Consider the following 25409-nt stretch of genomic DNA (forward strand, 5'->3'; position numbering starts at 1 on the left):
AAAATACAGTCCTGGTGTTGGCTTTAGCAATCCAGCAAACACACTTGTAGCCAAAAATATTTATATTCATTTTTGTAAATATTAATATGTAATTTACTCTGTTAGCCAGTTAAATAGCTTCAGGAGGGTTGCACGGCACGTCCGTACCAAAATTTTGAAAATTCGCACTACTGTAATGATATACGATTTACTGCCATTTACAGTAGTGGAAATTTCGAAGCTCTGTAAACAGATTTAGCAATAAATTGTACTTTGCAATTTTCAGGTTACAGTTGTGCCAATTTCGGTGAACGGGTGGGAAAACTTGTGCTGGTTTAGAATCTTACCACAACAAACAGTATTTGGGTTAAACTTCTGGTCAACTAATGTGCGTTTCTATGATATGAATATTAATATGTAATTAAAACACTGTTTCTTTGAGCTTTCACGCTAATTTTTTTACGATATAAACTACAAGGCATACTCTTCCAAAAGAGTAATCGCTTGTAGTCAATATCAATTGGGCTGTGCTTTTCATATATTAAATGAAATATTCATAATTTAAAGTCATCAAAAAGCATCTCATGTTTACATTAGAGATCTAAATTTTACCCAGCAAACAAAATTTCAGCTAAAAAAAATTAATGGCAAAATAAACCTTTTTCTTATAAACTTTTTAAAAGAAAAAACTTCCACCACAATAATAAGAATAGTCTATATTTTCCCAATTCAAAAAATACCCTTTGTTAAGCATCTTTATTTAAAATGTAATTTACATTACAGCAACATTTTTTTTTAATATTTTTAACGGACATCTTTTATTAATGCCTGATTTAACTGCAATCCTAAAAAATGACGGATAAAAATGAAGATACGCCAAGCATTATCAGGATTGCTGGATTGGTTGCTGATGCCGATGATCATGAAATTCCAGGAATTTTATTGCAACTTCAAGGTTTGAAAACCCCCTTTTAATTTCCAATTCCATTTAAGTATAGATTCATTTACAAATATACAATGTATAAAGTTCATGCAAGACAATCAGAAACCAGCCATGATAGTTTTGGTAATTTAGTAGGAGTCTTACTTTCATGAAACACTGGTAAAAATCATAGGTTTAACACAATGTTTTTAACTTATGGTGGACTCCAGCCATATAACCGACAACATCAACATAAGAATGAAACAATGTTCGGAATAGACTGAAATAAGGACTAATGCCTAATAGCCCTACCCGTCAAAATAAGATCTAAATTGCCAAAATCAGGCCTACACAACATCACCTAACCCCAAGCCAGCCCCACCTCTAAGTAAATTGCTAACTCCCCTAATAATTTCAACCCTAGCCCATTGTCCAACCCCACCCATTACCCATCAATAACCCCAAACATGGACAAAAATTCAGTGCCAAAACAGCAACGCCCTTATAACTAAGGCGCTCAAAAGTCAACACCAAAGCGGCCTATGCCTGACCCATTGCCCCAATCGCACATACCCTCTTTCTAAAATTATAGGTGTTATTTTCACCGTATGGGCCTTATTCCGATAAATTTAGGACTTTGCAGTTTATGTCCTTTTTTGTCTTGATTAATGCAATCTATTTGGCTTTATTATGTCGTTGGTCTTAATTAGGGATGTTCAAAGTAGAATCCCAAGGTATTCTAGAATAATAGGTTCAAATCTAGAATAACGAATCCAGAATAGCGAATCCTAGTATATTTTTATTAAATTATTTATCCTTGATTTTGTTTGGGGAAGGGATTAATCTTTATCTACCCTACAGGGCCCACAATCACAGAAATAAATCGCCCAAACAATTTGCTAACATGTGTACATTATAATTAAAAAAAATCTCCCATATGTTTAACATTCTTAACAACTGTCATCTGAAGCCGTTCTGTAAACTGTAATATGTCAACTGTCTAGGTTGTTGCCAAAACTTATATTTTTGCCAATAGTGAGTACAATGCAACACTGCACACAGAAGTCTTAAGCAATTCGGTTCTGTTTTTGAAAGCATTGTTGGGTCTTAGTGCTTCTTTTTTGACTAGCATGATCTGTTATGCAGTCAAATAATGTACTGCAAAGAATACAGAGTTATTATTGACATAACGAATTCTTGACAATTACGTTGTGCATAACATCATAACTTCGTTGAATATTGGCCTAAATTTGACCTTAAGGACCCCTATAGCGCATTTTGTAGACTGCCAGCATGTTTTGCAACGCTATGTTACTTTTTCAACTTAACGCATTTAGGGAAATTGCAAATTCCACACCAGACATTATACGTTAGCCGCTCGCCCAATAACGCTTAATTAACACTTAATTATTAGACGAACTTTATCGCGAGATGCAGTAATTGGTCGCCCGAAAAATCGCTGACACTGCACTACGAGGTTACATTTAAAGCAAGCACTATAAATTGGTCGCCGCGGCGACAGGCCAACTTACCACACGCGTTTGTGCAATTAGGCGCAACAATCCGCGGTAAAACATTAAATTATATCGGTTCCAATTACCCGAAATAAACGGCAGAATTGGATACGAATCCAGATGGGATTCAAGGATTCGATATTCTACTTTGAACATCCCTAGTCTTAATACTTTGGTATTTTAAATTTTCTGTTTTAGGAATTGTGGCTTTTAAGGTCTTATTGTATTTTACCCTGATTGATTGCTGTTTGATTTGTTTGGGTCGCCGACTGCAGTCGTTCACATTGTTGTTTATTAAAATTCGTCATGAGTAAATTCTTTCCAAAATTTAAGGAGTTTGAGACAGTAACATAACTTATAGCGACATCCAATAATATTGAATAGCAGCTAATACCCAAAGTGATAGTATCGGTGAAAATGCATTACTAAATTAATTTGGAAACTTCAGCCATGGTTTGCGATCCAATAGTTTTTCTACCTTTGTTACCAGTTACCACCCTGGAAGTAACTAAACCCAACTCCAAACCAAATTTGCCTAAAAAGCCAGGAAAAAATAACATTGAATGTTCAAATTTTATTAATTTACTTGTTCAAGCACACTTTTTCTATTCAATTATGTGGCAATATATATTTTTTTCAAAAAAAAAATTGAGTATCAGAATAAATTGTCAAGTATCTGATATCCAAGTGTAACAGCTCTTGGAAAACTGTTTTTACACTTTCGCATATTATCAATGCAACAATGCATTGTGCTTCCTGTCATTTCAACAGAACAAATTGTTTTTACTAAACGAAATCGGTCCTTTTATTTTAGTGCTTCGGTTTATATATTTAGAGACGGTGCGATAGTTTCGCAGATGTTACCTACCCCTGTCGTAATTCAGGAAAGTATTGCACAGTGACAAGCCTAAAATGTGTTATTGAGGGTGTATTTTGTATTATCGTTAAAGTTTTTTCGCATAGAACTTAGTAAAATTCCAAGAAATCCAGGGCGTCATAAAATGCTTTGCACACCCACAAATGGCACCTATGCCCCGGTTTCAAATGTAAATCGCATTAAATATATAGAATTTTGTTTACAACTGAATGTATATTTTAATTTGTACGAACATGTTTAAATAATTTCACTATTTACAACTTTTATTTGGCTTGCTCTGCAGCTTTTACATGGCAAATGGTTTCATGTGGCCCATTTGTGTAGCACTAAATGTGTGATATTAAAAAACCGCTTTGGTAAACAAATGTTGACCTTAACTCCTGATAAGGTGACAGTAAACATTGCTGGCAAAAATGTATTTGCATGTTTTAAATTCTATATAAATGTCTGACGATGATGACTACGAGGGCCATTTTTATTTTAACCTAAAAAAAATGTTTTTGAATTTATTTTTATTAAATTTTAACCTTATTTTAACCTAACGAAATTGCTTATTTGTAGAGGTCACAGTTTCTTCTTAAATTGATACCAGTTACCCAAACATAATATTTTGTTGATTTCAGACCCAAAGGTAATAATTTGTTTACGGGCCCTACTGATGACTAATATGGATACCCGATACTTGATGTCATTCTGATACTGATACCCTGTGATTCGAAATTATCTAACATCCATAGTTGCTAGCATTGCTGGATTACTGACATGCATCTAATCATTTTAGTTTTTTCTCTTGTTAGAAATAATTGGATATCCTTCTATCACTGTAAATCGTGAAACTGAAAACAAGTGTCACTTTGTTGACAAATTGTATTTTACTGTTGACGAGCTTTCGCACAATTGTGCTTCATCAGGTCAGAATAAGAACAATGAAGTATGGTTGTTTGAAAGCTCGTAAACAATTTGTTAACAGTATCACTTGTTTTTAGTTTTTGAATAAGACAGATACGGCTATCAAAGATATAAATACTAAGTTTGTTTTTCTTATAGGACTTATTGATGAATGCCCCCCTGAATCACGGGAACTTCGCGTACTTCGAAAAACAATTTGGAAATACGATTTGCTGTCCTGGTGTGCTGTGTGTTTATCATATGATTTTAACAAGGTAAATTGCTGCTTTTTTAGCATGTAGTTATATAGATTACTACAGTTAGATTAGTGAAAATATGCATACCTTAATAGACCATCTTTCATAACTAGATAAATATTTCCACATAATTTGAAACAGAGGAAAAAGTTAACCCAGAAAATCAGATAGAATAAAAAAATTGTATATTTTTTGGCTATACTGACTTTTTTTGTTTTTAATCATACTTAATAATTTAATCATTACAACAAACTGTTGAATAAGTTTTCAGCTGTTTTTCTATGTAAATAAAATATTTTCCAAACTACAAAAGGCCAGTTATCCTTCACTGTCTGTCGGAGACTAGTTGGAAAAACAATCTCCAAAGTAACTGCTAATGATAAGGTATGACTTTACTTTCTCGAGCAGGACGTTTATTAAACATTACAACAATCAGCGTAAGACAAACACAAATGCACACCAAGTGCTCTCATAAGGCTGCAGCTTGTCTCTAACCACGAGATTGCAAACTGTCCTAAAAATCCTTTCGATCTGCTCTGTCTTTATCCGACGAATGTCCACATTTCATCAAACAATTCAAAACAGTCAAAATCGCACGCAAAGAAATGACACAGTTCTAAGAAATCAGAATCTGTAAAATTTACAAGTCCTATTACCCCAAGGAAACCGAGTCAGCAGTGGCTTCTTAACTTTAAAATGAATAGCAGTTTTTGACGTCCAAAAACAAGTGCTTCATAGGTCGGCACAAAAGGTCTGCGATAATTAAATTTGTAAAACCGACTTGTTTCCGGTCAACAGTTTTTTTTCTAGCTAAGTGTAGTGAAACTGCATGTTTACTTTTTATTTTTTGCAGGTCCAAGGTGGATTAGAGACAGCCACGACGATCGCAAGTGTTCTGTGCGACTGTTGTTGCTTTCTGGACATTGACGATTCCCAGGAATTTTCACAAACCACCCTTCCAGCCGCCGTGCAAAGTTGTCTCAAGGTTCTCAGGCAATTTCAGCAAAGGAAAGTCGATCATATCAAGGTACATTGCATTCTTAAATCGTTTTTGTAAAAATAGTGTGGGTATGAACATCAGACCACAATATCGATAGGCCTGATGAAACTGTGTGGTATTTTGCTGCACCCTGGAACTTAAATCAGCTTAGGTACTTTTGTGTAAAGTATGTATTGTAGTTGTTCGCATAAAAATTAATATGTTAATTCATTTAAAGTCTTTAAAAAAGTGGTCTCAAACTGTGGGTTTCGGCTAAAATGTTTATTAATATTTTTTAGGTTATAATATTTATTACTTTTAGCAAGTGTTGTTGCTACAAGGTTCAATCAGCTGCAAATATTAATATATTATTTGAAAATATCAACAAAACCATAAGTTCGTACTTTTAAAACAAGAGAAAACTAGACGGGAGTACGGTTGTTGTATATTTTGTTAGGGGGTATATATTCAGGACTTCAAATTTTATTTTTTATTATTTTTTTATATGATTTTATTTTTTTTTTTTTTTTGTCAATTTTTATTTTTTAATATTCATTTTTTATTTTTTAATATTTTTTATTTTGTATTGTGTATTGTGTATTTTATATTATATATTTTATATTTTGTTTTTATTTTCCTTAACTTGTTTCTGCAAGCAAAAACAGATATGGGCCGAAAATTTCCCCACTTAACTTATGCCTTTGATGCGAAAGGGGTTGAAATATGGCATAGATTTTGGGGAATGATCGAAACATATATTTGATAAATAGAATTTACGTAGATAATGCGTACGGCCATGTTATTAAATTTTGACCAGCTTACGTGTTTGAAAAGCAAATATTATCATTGTCTTAAAAGACTTAAAATGGTTTAACGCCTATTGTTTGCTATACTTTTGCAAACTTTTACTCGGTAAATTTTTACCATGGCTTGGTCCGACCAATCACTGTTAAAACAGACTTTAAATCTGTAGTTTCAAACAATATGAAACACACTATTATGTGCCTAATACGCAAACTATTAAATCGAAAGTTTTGCTAGTTGTTTAGGCCTGAGGTTGGTTGGAGCAACATGCACAACAGGTGCTAACAGAGAGGCGTACACTGCCTTAAGATTTCGCATTTAAACTTGCGGCGGTAAATACACCCTATTGACACTTGATTATTAGGCGAAGCTTATCGCAAAGTAATTGGTCGCCCCGAAAAATGCTGACGCTGCATTTAAAGCAAGCATTATAAATGTGTCGCCGATATTCTGCCTTGAACATCCCTACTCGAAATGCTTCCCTGCGTTAATTGTACGGTGGGTGAAACTTTATTCACGGCCTTACCTCTTTTTGTATGACCGCGACAATACGATGAAATACGATTTGAAGAATATTTGAAAAAATCGTAGTTGGAGAATATTTGCTATTTGCACCTGTATAGTATGTTACTCCAATCCAACATATCAACACACAATTTTAAGTTGTGTAGGCCTGGTGTTGATATGTTGGATTGAAGTTGCCACCAGATTTCGCATTTAAATTTGCGGCGGTAAAATCAGTTGTTTCTTAACACCATTAAGTAATTTTACTAAAGAGAAGCCTCTTTTTAAAATGCAAGTCGCACAAGCCCAGTTTTGGACGTGCCACTTCGCACAATGAAAGTCTCACGCGCGGGACAATAAAGCGCAGCAGGCGGTCAGTCGCTTCGTCACTTGACAAGCTGGACAAAGCAAGCGAATAGGAACGAATTCTGCATGAAAGTTTATCTGCTGCTAGATGGCAGTCGTTAGCTACAAAGAGCTAAAACGCAATATTTCAGGTTTTTGCCCCCCAAGCAAAGGCCCCTGGGGGTGCAGCCTCATAAACTTCTACAAAGCACCTACATACCACTCTACGCCATGTCTGAAAATTTGAAGGTTCTACGATGTATACTTTTTCTATAAAGCTTCGGACAAAAATCGGTCTGAAACATGCCATAGGAAACCAAAAAAGAAAAAGAATAGCGGCAAAAACAAGATATGTCCCGAAAATAAATTTTCGGCCCATATAAATAGCGGCAAAAACAAGATATGTCCCGAAAATAAATTTTCCTCCTTTCATTCTCTGCCGGAGCGAAACAAAATATCAAGAGGGCCGAGCGAGAGGAAAATATATCCTTCGACAAGCCCCTACAAAATATCCTATTCTTCTTTGTTACGGTAAAGTTCACGTTCGGCTTTGCTCGGCTGCTGCACAACAACCTCATTCACACATGGTGTCGTCTCAATAACGTCTGGCTGATTTAACGCAACACATAAACCTCGCCCATTCAATTACTGCGCCAACCGAACAGGTCGGGTTGTGCTTGACTGCCGTGCTATAACCCAGGCTAGAGGCGTGGCTACGGAGTCGGTTAGGTACATATATCGCCAAGCCCCACAGTATAGGGGCGCCAAAATAAGGCTTACAAATGCCAAAATAAGACTGCTCCTTCTTTATAAACAATTGTTCTATTAAAATTTGAATTTTTCCCTTATGAAGTAAGGTATATTATGTTAATGTAATAGAAAATGTGGTTAAACATGAAGGAGGGGCAAAAATTTAATAGTTTGCCCCCCAAATACCTGGCTACGCCTCTGACCCAGGGTTAATATTACCTATTTATTTGCGCTCTCCAATCAGCACTAACCCAAACAATATAACATTTGCCAAAGACATTTGCACACCTTCTGCGAATTTTCGTTCTACCATTTGTTTTTCGCCAATGACTAAACCTGCCTTTTTATGTCTTAGCGTTTACATGGTTATTGTATGAAACTCACAACGTTCTAACTTAACGTTTGCAAATAAAGTGTTTGCTGTTTAAATGTAACTAGAAAACATTTCGTACTAATTAAATTTAAGAACAGAAGTTGCTTCTGTTTAGTTTAGACAAACTTCGAATATTAATAAGAAAAATAAACAAAACGTATTCTACAGCAAACTACATTCGGTATATTTAAACTGAGTTGTTCGTAATCATAAATATTTATCCTGTAACAGCTGCAAGTACGAAACACAACTAACCTAAATTGAGTCAACATACAGGCGAGTTAGGGTTGACAAATATGAAGTTTGTCTTCCACAGAATAGCTCCTCATTTCATTTCTCTGCCGAAGGGAACAAAACATTCGAAAAAATATGTCCCTTGACAAGCCCATACAAAATATCTTATCCCTCTTTGTTATAGTAAAGTTCACGTTCGGCTGTGCTTGGCTGCTACACAAGTCTTAACAACTTTAATCGTAGCGTCAACTGAACATGTCGAGTTGCGTTTGACTGCCGCACAATAACTCAGGGATGATATTAACTATCAATTTGCGCTCTCCTTTTCACATGAACGAAAAAACACTAAAATCCTGGACTGGAAGTTCTTCAGAATTTGACCATGCCTTGGTCCGTGTAATCACTGTTAAAACACAATTTAAATCTGTAGTTTCGAGCAATATGCAAAACACTTTTATGTGCCTAATGCGCAACCTATTTAATCGAAAGTTTTGCTGGTTGTTTAGGCCTGGTGTTGATATGTTGGTTAAGGCAACATGCACGACGCCACCTTTTAAACAAAGAGGTCCACGTTACCACCAAATTTCGCATTTAAATTTACAGCGGTAAAACATGTTGTTTTGTAGCAGCAATGAGTTATTTTTTCGCATCGCAAACTCAACAAAGCAAGCAAATATGAACGAATTTCGTACTGACGTTTTTCAACCGCTAGATGGGAGTCGATAACTTCAGAGAGCTAAAACGATGATGTCACAATATTTTAGGTTTTTGGCCCCCAATTAAAGGGCCCAGCCTTCTTATGTCTAAGATGCGAAAGGTGTAGTTGCCAGGGTTTCATTTTATTATACGTTAGTTTGGTGGAGACTATGCAAAATTAATTTAAGAATCGTTTTGCAATTAAAATATTTTATTCATTGATTTACTTTTATTTTTGGCCTTTTTGAAACAAAAATCCCATTCCCAGAGACAGTGATAAACTGGCACTTGACGCCTAAAAGCTTTCAAGAAAATTTTCAGGCTTTTTTGACTTATGGTCCAATCTGGCGACATAGTTCACGAACGTCATATAAATGAAGCTTCTAGCAATGCTTCTCTGCTTTATACGATGGGTGAAACTTTATTACATGCTGGCCTTGCCTCTTTATGTATTACCGCGACAATAAATTCAAATACGGCGAGGTATTTGGGAAATGATCGAAAAATATATTTGATAAATAGAATTTACGTAGATAATGCGTACGGCCATGTTATTACATTTTGGTGAGGTGACATGTTTAAAAAGCAGATATAATTAAAACGTAAATATTGTTACACGCGCGGGACAATAAAGCGCAGCAGCATACCAGCAGCCGCCTTGTCGCTACGCGAGCTGAACCAACCAAGTGATATGAAAGCATTCTGTATTGAAGTTTTCTGCCGCTAGGTAGGAGTCGATAGCTGTTATAAAGTAAAACGATGACGTCACAATATTTTAGGTTTTTGCCCCCCAGTCAAACGCACCTAGGGTTGCAGCCTCATAAACCTCTACATCGCACCTTCATACCACTCTACGCCATGTCTGAAAATTTGAAAGTTGTACGATGTATACTTTTTCTATAAAGCTCCGGACAAAAATCGGTCTGAAAGATACCAAGCAAACCATATCAAACCAAAAAAGACTAAACGGGGGTGCGGTTGTTGTATTTTTTGTCAGGGGGTATATTTTCAGGGCTTGGTGTGTTTTTTTTCAATTTTTATTTTATTTTAATTTTTTTTTTTAAAACAAGATATGTCCCGAAAATAAATTTTCGGCCGATGTAATAACGGCAAAAACAAGATATGTCCCGAAAATAAATTTTCGGCCTATATAAAAACGGCAAAAACAAGATATGTCCCGAAAATGAATTTTCGGCCCATATAAAAACGGCAAAAACAAAATATGTCCCGAAAATGAATTTTCGGCCCATATAATAACGGCAAAAACAAGATATGTCCCAAAAATAAATTTTCGGCCCATATAATAACGGCAAAAACAAGATATGTCCCAAAAATAAATTTTCAGCCCATATAATAACGGCAAAAACAAGATATGTCCCGAAAATAAATTTTCAGCCCATATAATAACGGCAAAAACAAGATATGTCCCGAAAATGAATTTTCAGCCCATATAATAACGGCAAAAACAAGATATGTCCCGAAAATGAATTTTCGGCCCATATAATAACGGCAAAAACAAGATATGTCCCAAAAATAAATTTTCAGCCCATATAATAACGGCAAAAACAAGATATGTCCCGAAAATGAATTTTCGGCCCATATAATAACGGCAAAAACAAGATATGTCCCGAAAATGAATTTTCGGCCCATATAATAACGGCAAAAACAAGATATGTCCCAAAAATGAATTTTCGGCCCATATAATAACGGCAAAAACAAGATATGTCCCAAAAATAAATTTTCGGCCCATATAATAACGGCAAAAACAAGATATGTCCCAAAAATAAATTTTCGGCCCATATAATAACGGCAAAAACAAGATATGTCCCGAAAATAAATTTTCGGCCGATGTAATAACGGCAAAAACAAGATATGTCCCGAAAATAAATTTTCGGCCGATGTAATAACGGCAAAAACAAGATATGTCCCGAAAATAAATTTTCGGCCTATATAAAAACGGCAAAAACAAGATATGTCCCAAAAATAAATTTTCGGCCCATATAATAACGGCAAAAACAAGATATGTCCCAAAAATAAATTTTCAGCCCATATAATAACGGCAAAAACAAGATATGTCCCGAAAATAAATTTTCGGCCGATGTAATAACGGCAAAAACAAGATATGTCCCGAAAATAAATTTTCGGCCGATGTAATAACGGCAAAAACAAGATATGTCCCGAAAATAAATTTTCGGCCCATATAAAAACGGCAAAAACAAGATATGTCCCGAAAATAAATTTTCGGCCCATATAATAACGGCAAAAACAAGATATGTCCCAAAAATAAATTTTCAGCCCATATAATAACGGCAAAAACAAGATATGTCCCGAAAATAAATTTTCGGCCCATATAATAACGGCAAAAACAAGATATGTCCCGAAAATAAATTTTCAGCCCATATAATAACGGCAAAAACAAGATATGTCCCGAAAATAAATTTTCGGCCCATATAATAACGGCAAAAACAAGATATGTCCCGAAAATAAATTTTCGGCCCATATAATAACGGCAAAAACAAGATATGTCCCGAAAATGAATTTTCGGCCCATATAAAAACGGCAAAAACAAGATATGTCCCGAAAATAAATTTTCGGCCCATATAATAACGGCAAAAACAAGATATCTGCCGAAAATAAATTTTCGGCCTATATAAAAACGGCAAAAACAAGATATGTCCCGAAAATAAATTTTCGGCCCATGTAATAACGGCAAAAACAAGATATGTGCCGAAAATAAATTTTCGGCCTATATAATAGCGGCAAAAACAAGATATGTCCCGAAAATAAATTTTCGGCCTATATAATAGCGGCAAAAACAAGATATGTCCCGAAAATAAATTTTCCTCCTTTCATTCTCTGCCGTAGCGAAACAAAATATCACGAGGGTCGAGCGAGAGGAAAATATATCCCTCGACAAGCCCCTACAAAATATCCTATTCTTCTTTGTTACGGTAAAGTTCACGTTCGGCTTTGCTCGGCTGCTGCACAACAACCTCATTCACACATGGTGTCGTCTCAATAACGTCTGGCTGATTTAACGCAACACATAAACCTCGCCCATTCAATTACTGCGCCAACCGAACAGGTCGGGTTGTGCTTGACTGCCGGGCTATAACCCAGGCTAGAGGCGTGGCTACGGAGTCGGTTAGGTACATATATCGCCAAGCGCCACAGTATAGGGGCGACAAAATAAGGCTTACAAATGCCAAAATAAGACTGCTCCTTCTTTATAAACAATTGTTCTATTAAAATTTGAATTTTTCCCTTATGAAGTAAGGTATATTATGTTAATGTAATAGAAAATGTGGTTAAACATGAAGGAGGGGCAAAAATTTAATAGTTTGCCCCCCAAATACCTGGCTACGCCTCTGACCCAGGGTTAATATTACCTATTTATTTGCGCTCTCCAATCAGCACTAACCCAAACAATATAACATTTGCCAAAGACATTTGCACACCTTCTGCGAATTTTCGTTCTACCATTTGTTTTTCGCCAATGACTAAACCTGCCTTTTTATGTCTTAGCGTTTACATAGTTATTGTATGAAACTCACAACGTTCTAACTTAACGTTTGCAAATAAAGTGTTTGCTGTTTAAATGTAACTAGAAAACATTTCGTACTAATTAAATTTAAGAACAGAAATTGCTTCTGTTTAGTTTAGACAAACTTCGAAAATAAATAATAAGAATAAACAAAACGTATTCTACAGCAAACTACATTCGGTATATTTAAACTGAGTTGTTCGTAATCATAAATATTTATCCTGTAACAGCTGCAAGTACGAAACACAATAAACCTAAATTGAGTCAACATACAGGCGAGTTAGGGTTGACAAATATGAAGTTTGTCTTCCACAGAATAGCTCCTCATTTCATTGTCTGCCGAAGGGAACAAAATATTCGAAAAAATATGTCCCTTGACAAGCCCATACAAAATATCTTATCCCTCTTTGTTATAGTAAAGTTCACGTTCGGCTGTGCTTGGCTGCTACACAAGTCTTAACAACTTTAATCGTAGCGTCAACTGAACATGTCGAGTTGCGTTTGACTGCCGCACAATAACTCAGGGATGATATTAACTATCAATTTGCGCTCTCCTTTTCACATGAGCGAAAAAACACTAAAATCCTGGACTGGAAGTTCTTCAGAATTTGACCATGCCTTGGTCCGTGTAATCACTGTTAAAACACAATTTAAATCTGTAGTTTCGAGCAATATGCAAAACACTTTTATGTGCCTAATGCGCAACCTATTTAATCGAAAGTTTTGCTGGTTGTTTAGGCCTGGTGTTGATATGTTGGTTAAGGCAACATGCACGACGCCACCTTTTAAACAAAGAGGTCCACGTTACCACCAAATTTCGCATTTAAATTTACAGCGGTAAAACATGTTGTTTTGTAGCAGCAATGAGTTATTTTTTCGCATCGCAAACTCAACAAAGCAAGCAAATATGAACGAATTTCGTACTGACGTTTTTCAACCGCTAGATGGGAGTCGATAACTTCAGAGAGCTAAAACGATGACGTCACAATATTTTAGGTTTTTGGCCCTCAATTAAAGGGCCCAGCCTTCTTATGTCTAAGATGCGAAAGGTGTAGTTGCCAGGGTTTCATTTTATTATACGTTAGTTTGGTGGAGACTATGCAAAATTAATTTAAGAATCGTTTTGCAATTAAAATATTTTATTCATTGATTTACTTTTATTTTTGGCCTTTTTGAAACAAAAATCTCATTCCCAGAGACAGTGATAAACTGGCACTTGACGCCTAAAAGCTTATTTTTCAGGCTTTTTTGACTTATGGTCCAATCTGGCGACATAGTTCACGAACGTCATATAAATGAAGCTTCTAGCAATGCTTCTCTGCTTTATACGATGGGTGAAACTTTATTACATGCTGGCCTTGCCTCTTTATGTATTACCGCGACAATAAATTCAAATACGGCGAGGTATTTGGGAAATGATCGAAAAATATATTTGATAAATAGAATTTACGTAGATAATGCGTACGGCCATGTTATTACATTTTGGCGAGGTGACATGTTTGAAAAGCAGATATAATTAAAAAGCAAATATTGTTACACGCGCGGGACAATAAAGCGCAGCAGCATACCAGCAGCCGTCTTGTCGCTACGCGAGCTGAACCAACCAAGTGATATGAAAGCATTCTGTATTGAAGTTTTCTGCCGCTAGGTAGGAGTCGATAGCTGTTATAAACTAAAACGATGACGTCACAATATTTTAGGTTTTTGCCCCCCAGTCAAACGCACCTAGGGTTGCAGCCTCATAAACCTCTACATCGCACCTTCATACCACTCTACGCCATGTCTGAAAATTCGAAAGTTGTACGATGTATACTTTTTCTATAAAGCTCCGGACAAAAATCGGTCTGAAAGATACCAAGCAAACCATATCAAACCAAAAAAGACTAAACGGGGGTGCGGTTGTTGTATTTTTTGTCAGGGGGTATATTTTCAGGGCTTGGTGTTTTTTTTTTCAATTTTTATTTTATTTTAATTTTTTTTTTTTTAAAACAAGATATGTCCCGAAAATAAATTTTCGGCCGATGTAATAACGGCAAAAACAAGATATGTCCCGAAAATAAATTTTCGGCCTATATAAAAACGGCAAAAACAAAATATGTCCCGAAAAAAAATTTTTGGCCCATGTAATAACGGCAAAAACAAGATATGTGCCGAAAATAAATTTTCGGCCCATGTAATAATTGTTTTTTTAACCTACACTACATAACCAATCAAGATTCATTGGGTTTTCTGCACTACACAGCCGCCATCTTCCCAGCTGAGATCAGACAGCGGGATGTCAGAATCCATCTTCGCTCTTCTGATGAGGTTGGTGTCCACACATCCGCATCTCTGTCCCACTCTCCTCAACTCAAACGATCTTCTCCGACTTCTCATGGAAGATGAAGAAGGAAGAGACTTTGTTCTCCAATCCATGACCTTAATGCGACGAGCAATTCGGGTGAATAGGTGCGTGAGCTTATATCAATGCTGCTTAACACTAGAATTAGCTGTGCGGTCATTTTGATCGTTTTGATTTTCAATCGTTTATATCTTCGCTTAGGTAACTGTTAGAATATTGAAACTTCCTTCCTTTTTCTCAATCTAGGTCACCTTTGGGTATGTAAAACGAATTGTTTTTCAATCAATTTCAATGTTAGTTGTAAAGAAAACAAACAAAAATCAAATTCTTGCAGCTAGAAAGAAGGTTGAAAGCACAATGCATCAATTCGTAGATATGGCTTCAAAAGTATATTTCAGAACATAATATTATAATGGAGCCTACAGCGTATTAATCTCACAATTACAAAGGTTAAGGTCGCTCAATAGTAAAGGGAACTATAGAAATAAATAAATTTAAATTCTAAATTATTATGCATTTATTTATTTATTATAAACGGTCGTCTTGACTGCTTGCAGTAATTCTAGTGTTAACACAGGTTAATCAAAGTCGTCTTATGTGGCCAACAAATTCTTCTTATAATTTGTTAGTAAGCACGTCCTAGCTGGTTAACTATGTAACTTTTCGCTTATCACAAGCCATTTTCACTTGTTGGGTTTGAAAGGTATTTACAAAACAAATTATAAATCTAATTTTAAATCGAGTCTATCAGAAAAAAATGGCCCACAATCCGCAAATGATTGTTCAGGCCTGCCTTATATGGTAAGTAATATTTGCTACCAAATCAAACGTAGTTTTTGAGGCTTTCAAATAAAGAACTCCCGTAGTGAGTTTTTACTTGAATCAGTAAATGTATTGCCCTCCAATCGATGTCTGATGTGGAGTCATTCGGGTGAATAGGTGGGTCAGCTTATGTTAAGGCTGCTTGACCTGTGGCCGATATGCCATGCATGAATTCTTAAAAAATAAAGCAATCCAAAGTTTTCATTTGTGTCATTGAGAAGAAATATGCATGCTTTTTGGCACTTCATAGAATAATAGTAGGTAACGATTATATAATCGCTATATGGTGATGGACATTTGTTAATCGCCTAAATGAGTAGACTCCTAAAAAATATTCTTGGGATTTCTATTTGTTATTAATTCAATAAATTTTATAATGTTTACGTAAAGACATTGGTTTAGTTACCTTAGACCAGTGGTTTTCAACCGGGGTGCCGCGGCATCCTTTGGTGCCATTTCTAATGTCCAAGGGTGCCGAGAGAGATTTGAGAATATTTTGGGAATCTAATTTTTTACTAGACTATGTCCCGTTTTCACCAGATCGTCCTGTCGTCTCTTTAAATGTAACACCATACCACAGTGTTTCTCAACCGTGGTGCCGCGGCACCTTGGTGTGATTTTTAACAAATCAAGGTTGCCGCAACATATTTGGCAATTTTTAAAAATCTGATTTTTGCTTAACTCTTACAACTTTTTGTGTAAGATTAGAGTAAAAAAAATTCAATTATAACTTCCCACTTGGGATGTAGAGTTGATGTGAGTTGTTCCAGTTCCGTTTATAGTGACATTCGTAGGGGTGCCGCAAGCCATAAGGTTGAGAACCATTGCCTTAGATCAGGGGCGGGCAACATACGGCCCACGGGCCGGATCCGGCCCGCGATAGAATTTTGAGCGGCCCTCAGACAGTTTCCGGTTTTACGTGATAATGTGGCCCGCGGCCACAGTCTACCGCAATTCCCAATTACTTTCTTACTACGTCAAATAATAGTGATTGTTAGTTATTCTTTATTTTTTGTTTTGGTTTAAAATTAGAGGACTCCAGCCATAAGATCGCTACCAAATCCATGCCTGAGTTACGCTATGCTTTATAAACCAAGCAAGCATCACCTTTTTTCTAGCTGATTTGAATAAATTAGTCACAACCCTTTTATTATTACTTTATTCTTTTCTCAGTATGTTTTTTATTTCTTATTTTACATAATGTAAATATAATTTTTGTTTCTTTCCAAGTATGATGTATATATATTCTTTATTTCGTTCTAAGCATATTGCAGATATAATCTTTACTATTTTTTAGGTATAATGTAAAAATAATATTTTATCCTTTTAAGTATAATCATAAAATAGTCAAGAAATTGCGAATTTTCAAAAATTGTCATTCCATGTTTAAATTTTAGTTACCAAACACTCATTGGCTAATTTACTACATACTTTTAAGCAAGCAGAAACTTTGTATTTTGTTATATGGAAATAAATACCAAATATTTATATTATTTTATCTTAAAATCTTTTTCAGACATTGCGTTTCGCAAATCAGCAAGAACAACATGCATCCCCTGTTAGACGAGCTTGTTTACAAACTGACAGCTTCAACCGACGATGATATTGCTCATGCATCCACTGGTCTCATCGTTGCAATGGCTGAAGCACATGAACCTATGCTGCCCATTCTTACAATGAGATTCAAGTAAGGCTATACACAACACAGGCTGGAATGGATTGCTTTTTGGGTCTTTTCTTTAGTGCCAGCTTCTGCAGAGGGTTATTTTGTGTTAAACATTGTTACATCAAAACCCATACAGAAGTAGATGGAAATTTGTGAACGTTGACAATATGTCTTAAGATAATGGCTTGAGCTATTAATTAGCCGTAGAAGCCCATACTAAAATAGGTAGAATATTTTAGTCATTTTGAATAAATTTTAAAATAATGGCTGGAGGTTGTAGTTAGACATACAATGAATAACCAAGTACCGAAGTGGATAGCGTTTTGTGACGTTTTGAATAATTTTTAAATTTACTCCATTACGTTATGGACATTAATACTCTAACGTCTAACTATAACGTTTGACCATTTTTATAAATAGTTGACGAATATATATTTTCTTGTGTAAAGAAGACAATTGAATAGGTTTGGGAAAATACATGCAAGAGTGCTGTCCGAATTTAACAGAAACTAACTAAGTAACGTAATTTGTTTTAAGAACAAAACATTGCTCATTGTCATAAATTTTCAATTTATTTGTTTTTTAAATGTTTTATACATTAATTATCCAAAATAAACTGTATCCTAAAATCATTTATATTATATATTGTTTTTTTCAGAGGCTTAAAAGCAATCTTAACACGGTGGAATGACCACGGTTTTAACAGGTGATAATTGTTTTTAAATAATCGTTTTTAATTGGCCTTTAATTTAAGTATAATTGCCTATTGGAGTAGTCGAAAAATTGTAACAGGTTTACTCTACTTTTATTTATTTTTTTTTGCGTTAAGTTTGATTTTATTTATGTACACTACGCTCGGATCTGTAATGTAACTTGATAAAGAATGTCAAAACTAAAAAAGTCAGGTAAAAACGTTTCCATCTACACCAGTGGTTCTCAACTTTTTTTCTTTCGTGGCCCATTTTCGCTGCACCACCTGTGGCCCAATAGATGTTTATGAAAAAAAAACTATAAAATAGGTTTAGAATAAAAAACAGCAGAACACGTTTCAAAACAGATTATTTCTTTAACCGTGCATTAGTGAGAACAATGAATTTACATTCCTTTTTAATTCCTCCCAAAGCCATCATTCCTGTAAAATTAAGTATAATGACACCAATGAAACTAAATTCTACAGTAAATCTAGCTTTATAAAATTCGTCTGTGGCCCACTCAAAATGTTCCCATGGCCCACTAGTGAGCCATGGCCCACTGGTTGAGAACCGCTGATCTACACATTAACTGGCAATGATACAAGCTCGTATGGAAAGTCGAAACGTTCTATTCGACTATGTTGGATTTGCAATTTATTATCAATTGATTGTACAGGAATACAATTAATTTTAGCTTGATAATAAACTCCAAAGACAAAAAGGTCGAGTAAAATGACAATCATCTTGATAACGACGTTGACTGATTATTTGTTTAACTGAAGATGATACAAGTTCGTATGGCAGCGTCTTTATCAAGATAATGTCGATCTGCTCGAACTTTCTAGCTTTGAGGTTCAATTTATTGCTTGTTATTTCAACAGGGACCTTAACACACTGATTGGAATGCTTCAAGACGGTTCTGTTAAACGTGCCTTCATGACCAAACAGAAGAGAGCAGCCGAGACCATCTGGGCTTACTATGTGGTAAGAGAGATATTTCTATTATTTATGGACATTTTACGTCAGTATTCAGTATGACCGATTATGTTGAATTAAATGACAGTTAATTTATTTGACAGTTTAAACATTCATCCCCACCAGCTAGATTTTTTGCCATCTGTTACCATAGTATATGCACCACTTTTTTCCCTTTCAACTTCTATCCATTTCTGTATATTGTTTTTTTTTTTCGGTATGACCGGAGGTCGTGAGTTCGAATCTCACCACAGGCTAGATTTACGAACAGGGTGCAGCAGGCAATGGTGCTATGTTTGTTTCTCGACTTGCTCCCCTCTGAGCCTGTGTAGATTAGTTGGTAGAGCGGCGGTCCCGGTATGACCGAGGTCGTGAGTTCGAACTCACCACAGGCTAGTTTTACGAACAGGATGCAACAGGCAATGGTGCTATGGTTGTTTCTTGACCTGCTCCTCTCTGTGCCCGTGTAGCTCAGTTAGTGAAGTGACAGTCCCGGTATGACCGGAGGTCGTGAGTTCGAATCTCACTGCAGGCTAGTTGTTTTTCTAGCCTTGTCTTGCTTGCACAAAACACTTAATAAGCCATTTAAATTTGGCCCCAGAAGGGCTTGATCACATCGTATACGCATTATGTATATCAGGGGTGGCCAACACTCGGCTCTTCACCCAGTTATATGCGGCTCTTACGTTCATGTTGCACTTATGATTTTTTAGAATGTTTCGATTTCGTTTCAGGGATGTCCAACATTTTATTATGGTGGGCCGCATTGGCACTTGAAATAATTAAATGGGCCGCAGAATCTATTAAGTTTCAAGATTAAGTATTGGCCTTAAGAGTTATAACGGGCCTTTAATTTTTTTTGCCCATACTATACTATTAGTGCGCCCCTAAAAGCTGACTGGTACATTTTAATTAGGCTAATATTGAACGTTTAAAATACAACTTGGGAGTAAAAATGACTAGCGGGCCGCAGGCTGGACATCCCTGGGATAAGGTATGGATTATTGCCGGCTCTGGCTCAGATTGTTTGCCTTGCGGCCAATGTATTTTTAGCAATACTTTTGAAATAAGATAAAGAAAAAGAATATACCCAAATACTATTGGTAAATGACATTATACCGAGAAATGTGTATTTTTTTTTCATCCAACGTGTCGCGTTAACTTATAAATTAATTTTTTTTTTAGTTTAACGAAATAAAGGCACCTTCTTGTGCTTAGTGCGATTGCTTTGTGGAAATGAGTAAGAAATGGAGTGAAATGGTTTTTTTTTCGTTCCATGTGTGAAAGGTGTGGCACTTTGCGGTTAACCAAGTAACAAACCACCCCTGGTGTTTATGAATGTTTGAGTACTTTCACATATACTTCACTTTCGGCCGCTGAACATTTATTCCGTTATTTAGGGCTGGAAGACAAGAACCAGGATGAAGAAATTGAAACAGGCTCTTCCAACGCTCCAGAGAAGTTTCAGGAGAAAGAGGAGCGAGAGACAAGAAGAGGAGGAAACCATAAGGATCACAGGGATGCAGGTATCCGAGAAGAAGCTACAGCAGAAGAGATCGTTCCGAGCTTCAAGCCAGAAACACCTCCAAGCGATCGAGATTTTACCAGCAGGTGGGGATAGACATCTTCTTGTTGTGATATTTTTGAATAAGTAGCATTTTGTGGACATTTCAAATAAATTAATGAATATGTATTTGAAACATTTAAAATGCCACCTACTTCTGTATGGGCTTTGATATTCATTCTACTTCTAACTACAACCTCCAGCCATTATCCAAATAATTATTCGTTGTTACCAACAAATCTTTGAATAGTCAATCAAGCTAAAGGCATTTACGTAAAGACAGGCGCTTATAAACGATTTATTTTTTTCCCTCTTAAAATAAGTCTTCTTGGACTTGAATTTACACATCAACAAATCAAAACCGGCATTTAAAAATATATTCAAAAAAACGCTAAGCAACCAAATTTTAAGACTTTTAAAACCGACAAAAAAATAGTTTTTAGACGGCTAAAAAAAGCATGTGCCATTTCTGTTGAAAGTATGTGGCTGCGCTGCCTCGTCTTGTTTATTGTTTTGTGATTCATTCAAAACTGTAATTTGGCCCTAAAATATTTACTTAAATATTCATATTGCCTAAATATTTGTTAAATCGTAAGTACATAAATTTTAAAGAGGGTAAACATGACGATTGTTTGAGCACTTTGCAATAATGTTAAACACATGTGTGTGCAATTGTGCATCTCTTATTGCATAATGATACAGTATTGTAGATCTCCTTCATTGTGAAGTTGCTACTTAAAAAATGCAGACTCTAGCATTGGCGTCATGGTTGTTTTTCGACTCGCCCCTGTCTAAGCTTGTGTAGCTCATTCGGTAAAGCGACGGTCCCGGTGTGACAGAGGCCGTGAGTTCGAACCTCACTGCAGGCTAGTTGTTTTTCTAGCTTTCGTTGCTCAAAAAGCTGCTACAAAAGAGCTAGACCACAGTTGTTGAACACAACATATGTAAGTTTATCTTTCATTTCCAATTGGTTGTTCTTTTTTTCCGTTTAACTAGTTGTTTTGTACATTCTCTACTTTTGCTTTGAAACTCCCACTGTGAGCTTCTAAGTTAAAACACCAAATAATTATTACAATTATTACTAATCTTTCTCTTTTAATCAACAGACCAGGTTTCCCAGCACATTCGCAACCAGGAAAGGCAAGCCGCCACGTGCATACAAGCCCACTGGAGGGCGCACGCGCAACGCAAGGTTTTCATTGACACGAAGAAAAGTCACAAGCAAACCAAAGCTGTCGTCGTTATACAGAGAGCGGTGAGTTTAAACGTATAATTGATCTTATTTTTAGCTATTGTGTTAAATTCAGCTATATTTTATTTCTCGTTTTTTTGTGCGTTAGCATTTAATTAAATAGTCGGCGTCGCAAATACATATTTTAAAGTTTTTTATAACACTATTCAAATTTTGATTATTCTAAACGTTTTTTTCAGTAAACTTATATCACAGTACAAGGCCTCCTTTAACCCCATTACAGCAGTGCGTTTAATTGCAAAATTTGGCTTTATGTTAACTTTTTTGTTAAATTCAGTTAATTTACCTTTCTAGGTGTTTGTGGGAATTACGTTTTAACTATACAGTCACAATATTAGTTTTTGTTTTTCTTTCCAACACTGTTAAAATTTAAATATTTTAAACGATTGCCAAAAATTTATACATTTCAAATTTAAATCGATATATCTAAACGTTTTTGACAGTATGAGTCTCCACTATCAGTATAAGGCCTCAAAATTACCCTTTGGTTTGTTTTTTTGGTGTTTGTGTGTTCTTTTTGTACCGCGAGAAATAAGTTTTAGCTATGTAGTCGCAAATTAACTTTTTGTTGTTTTTTAGACCACTGTTAAAACTTTGATGTTTTCACTCACTTTTATCTCTTCCAAAAATAAACAGTTTTATAGTTTTTTTTAACTTTAAAAAGCGACTGGCCTTCCATGTGAAGGTATTTCAAAATTTGCACCATAAAAGAGCAATCCGGGTAAATAGCCATATCTAATTTAAAAACGCATAGCTTATGTTGTTATCGATAGGCGCGGAAATCTGTTCTGCGTCAGGCGCCACCTAACGAGCAACCACCGACACCCAAACCTGCCACTTTCGGCGCTGTTTTGGACGAAGATCGAAGACAAGAACTTCAAACCAGGATTGAACATTGGCAAGCCATTCACAAAGTGAGTTGTTTGGTTAAAAGAAATAGAAGAAAAAAGTTTCCACCGTTATACGAATTAAAGGCCCGTTTACACTACAGCTGCGTTAAGCTGGGCAAAGCGTAATTTACATTTAATTTTTATTGTGGTAAGTGTTTCACGCCTTGGCCTAGGAAAAGTTAGGCTTTGGAGCGATTTTGCCTTGTTAATAGTACAAACTCAGTTTCACGCCCAGCTCAGCTCAGGTTTAGTGTAAACGGGGCCTTAAGGATGCTTACCTGGCGGTGGTCTTCACAGCTCACTACGGGTAATATCCCGCCATTTTTTTCCTGGGTAACACCGTTTTTTGGGGGAGTTTTATTTTATATTTTTTTTTCAACGATATATTTTGTCCGTCAATGAACTTAACTAAGACAAAGTAAAAACAAGGAAAGTGGGTAAAGGTTGTGGGTGGGTTCCGAAAAAAAGCCCTGGCAATCATCTCCATTTAGGCAGGTGCCGTCACGGAGGTAGTAAATAGTTGTTCATTTATGCTGCCCCCATCCCCTACAAAAAAGAGGTTTCCCTCGGAAAAAGGAAGGATTCTACCGAACTCGTAAAATGTATCCACAGGAAGCCAGTTACCTTGTTTAAATAAAATTTTATATTTTAATTAACGACCAACTTCCTAGTGTATAGTTGGTTGTTCGAAACTGGTTGCCCCTTAATTTAAATAATTATTTTTCTCCCAGAAAGTCGGAGTTTCGCGCGAAATCTCGCAGAAGAACCACGCGAGGGCGCAAGAGCTTTTTCTTCAGCATCGACGTCATCAGCTGGAAGTCAAAGGTCAACACGGACTGGACGCTCTGCTCGCAAAAATACACACCGACCAAGAAACACTAACAAGTGAGCGAAAGGACCTTTTTGATCCCCTTAAACTTAAACATAAAATTCCATATATAAGTTCAATTCGGTTTATTTTAAAGACTTCCGACAACAATTGAGAGATATTCATACTATTTTAGTTCCGGGTATTTGAAATCGATGCTAGCAAAATCTAATTAAACAAAAAAGAAGCAGAGAAGCTGCACTCGAATATTGAGTTTGCAACACCAGCGGTATTTTACATGAACCAAGTATTTTGCTTTAATTGCTCAAATTTCTGAAATTTTAAAATCTGCTAAAGACAACACTTACAATAAAAACAATAAAACGAATGAAGTGATGGAAGCCGGCCAAGTATTCAGAGAGTAATTTTTTGAACGTGAGTAACCTTATCAATATTTTTATGGCGAGCCAGTATTCATTCCAACCTAGACGGTTAATTAATAGATAAAACTTCTTGAAACCATACAAATGATATCGGTAAAGTTTCACTTTAAAAAAAACTTCGAACCCGCGCCACGTAAAACACTGTTCCGCTGTTCCACCACCGGCGCGCCCTCCCCACCTCGCTCACCTGCCGCTCTTCATTCTTCGCGCAGACCTCCCCGCGCTCGACCTGGCCTCCTGTGACGTCATAGAGGCCCTCGCGTGTCGCTCTCAGATCGTTCGCAATGCGGCGCAACTCGAGCATGACAAGCGGCTACGCTTGAGCGAGCAGCCCTGGTGGAAACACCTGGACCGTGACGACGAGCGCGATGACGTCATCATGGACGGGTGGTGACGTCATCGCGCCTGTGAGCGATTACTGTTTGTTTGTGAGTTGATTTAGATCGGACTTTTGAACAGCAAAAGGTTTTGGGTAATTTGAAGATGTTGTAGTTTTTTTAAAAGTATTTGTTAGAAAAGGAATTCTAAACTTGTATAAATTATAAATGGTGGTACTAAATAGGCCTACCATATCTTTGTACAGGGGAAAATGTATTTGACAGATTCACACCATTGACGTTTGGTATTTTCCCTAAATAACAGATAAAATTAATTTGATGTATTCCTAAAACTTATATGTGTAGCCGAAATTCGTCCTACTTAAATTACTCCTCAAGATGCAAAGTCACGAAAAAGAACATTTGGGCAGTTTTCATATGATGGACCTATTTAAAACGAATTTGTATGAAAAACATTTTTAAATTTATGAATTTCGTATATATAGTAACTATTACACAATTGCAGCAGTTTTTCTATTTTCTCAGAAGACTGCTGAAAATCATACGCTCTGACTTTCATTGCGCTTTCTTTATTTTCTTCCTTGAATATATGTAGCGAAATATTTTTTTAAATAAAGTCTCTTCTCGAAAATCAGTTTGAAAATTTTGCTGTTATGACCAAAGTTTATCAAACTGAATGGATTAGCTGTGGTCATTGATTGGACTTGTTTGCTATGAGGAAATTATTTTGAATTGGCCTGATATAAATTAGTTTTTCTTGAACCAAACTTTGGCCAAAGTTGCCTAGCTTGGTTGCGTGGAAACATTTATGCAGGTTATTTGTTTTTTTTTTAGCTGTGTGAAAAGGATTTTTTGTTTGCAAAATGTTCTTCGAAATCGAATAAAGCAATAGACTTTATTATTATTGTTATAGCAGTAACTTGTTTTAGGACTTGAACAACTGGTGACTTTG

At 36.0% G+C, this 25409-nt stretch overlaps 1 protein-coding gene across 1 annotated transcript; it reads left to right on the plus strand.

Moving 5' to 3' along the window:
• The first annotated feature begins 775 nt into the window (after positions 1-775).
• On the plus strand, positions 776-24690 carry LOC146131829 (IQ calmodulin-binding motif-containing protein 1-like). The gene is made up of 12 exons (XM_083397279.1): positions 776-934; positions 4340-4455; positions 5291-5464; positions 14909-15114; positions 17346-17516; positions 18154-18201; positions 19069-19171; positions 20563-20773; positions 21833-21981; positions 22752-22892; positions 23600-23753; positions 24332-24690. Exons 1-12 carry the CDS (start codon positions 832-834, stop codon positions 24511-24513), a joined length of 1758 nt encoding a protein of 585 aa, XP_083253405.1. The 5' UTR covers positions 776-831; the 3' UTR covers positions 24514-24690.
• Positions 24691-25409: the final 719 nt, after the last annotated feature.

This window comes from Ascidiella aspersa, chromosome 9 (genome assembly GCF_963924565.1).
Source record: "Ascidiella aspersa chromosome 9, kaAscAspe10.2, whole genome shotgun sequence".
Taxonomy (NCBI): domain Eukaryota; kingdom Metazoa; phylum Chordata; class Ascidiacea; order Phlebobranchia; family Ascidiidae; genus Ascidiella; species Ascidiella aspersa.

Excerpts from the sequence above, each read along its gene's own strand:
- LOC146131829 (XM_083397279.1), top strand. The coding sequence starts at position 832 with ATGACGGATAAAAATGAAGATACGCCAAGCATTATCAGGATTGCTGGA. Across the intron at positions 15,115-17,345 it reads CGAGCAATTCGGGTGAATAG|ACATTGCGTTTCGCAAATCA; the intron begins GTGCGTGAGCTT and ends AATCTTTTTCAG. Across the intron at positions 23,754-24,331 it reads CGACCAAGAAACACTAACAA|ACCTCCCCGCGCTCGACCTG; the intron begins GTGAGCGAAAGG and ends TTCTTCGCGCAG.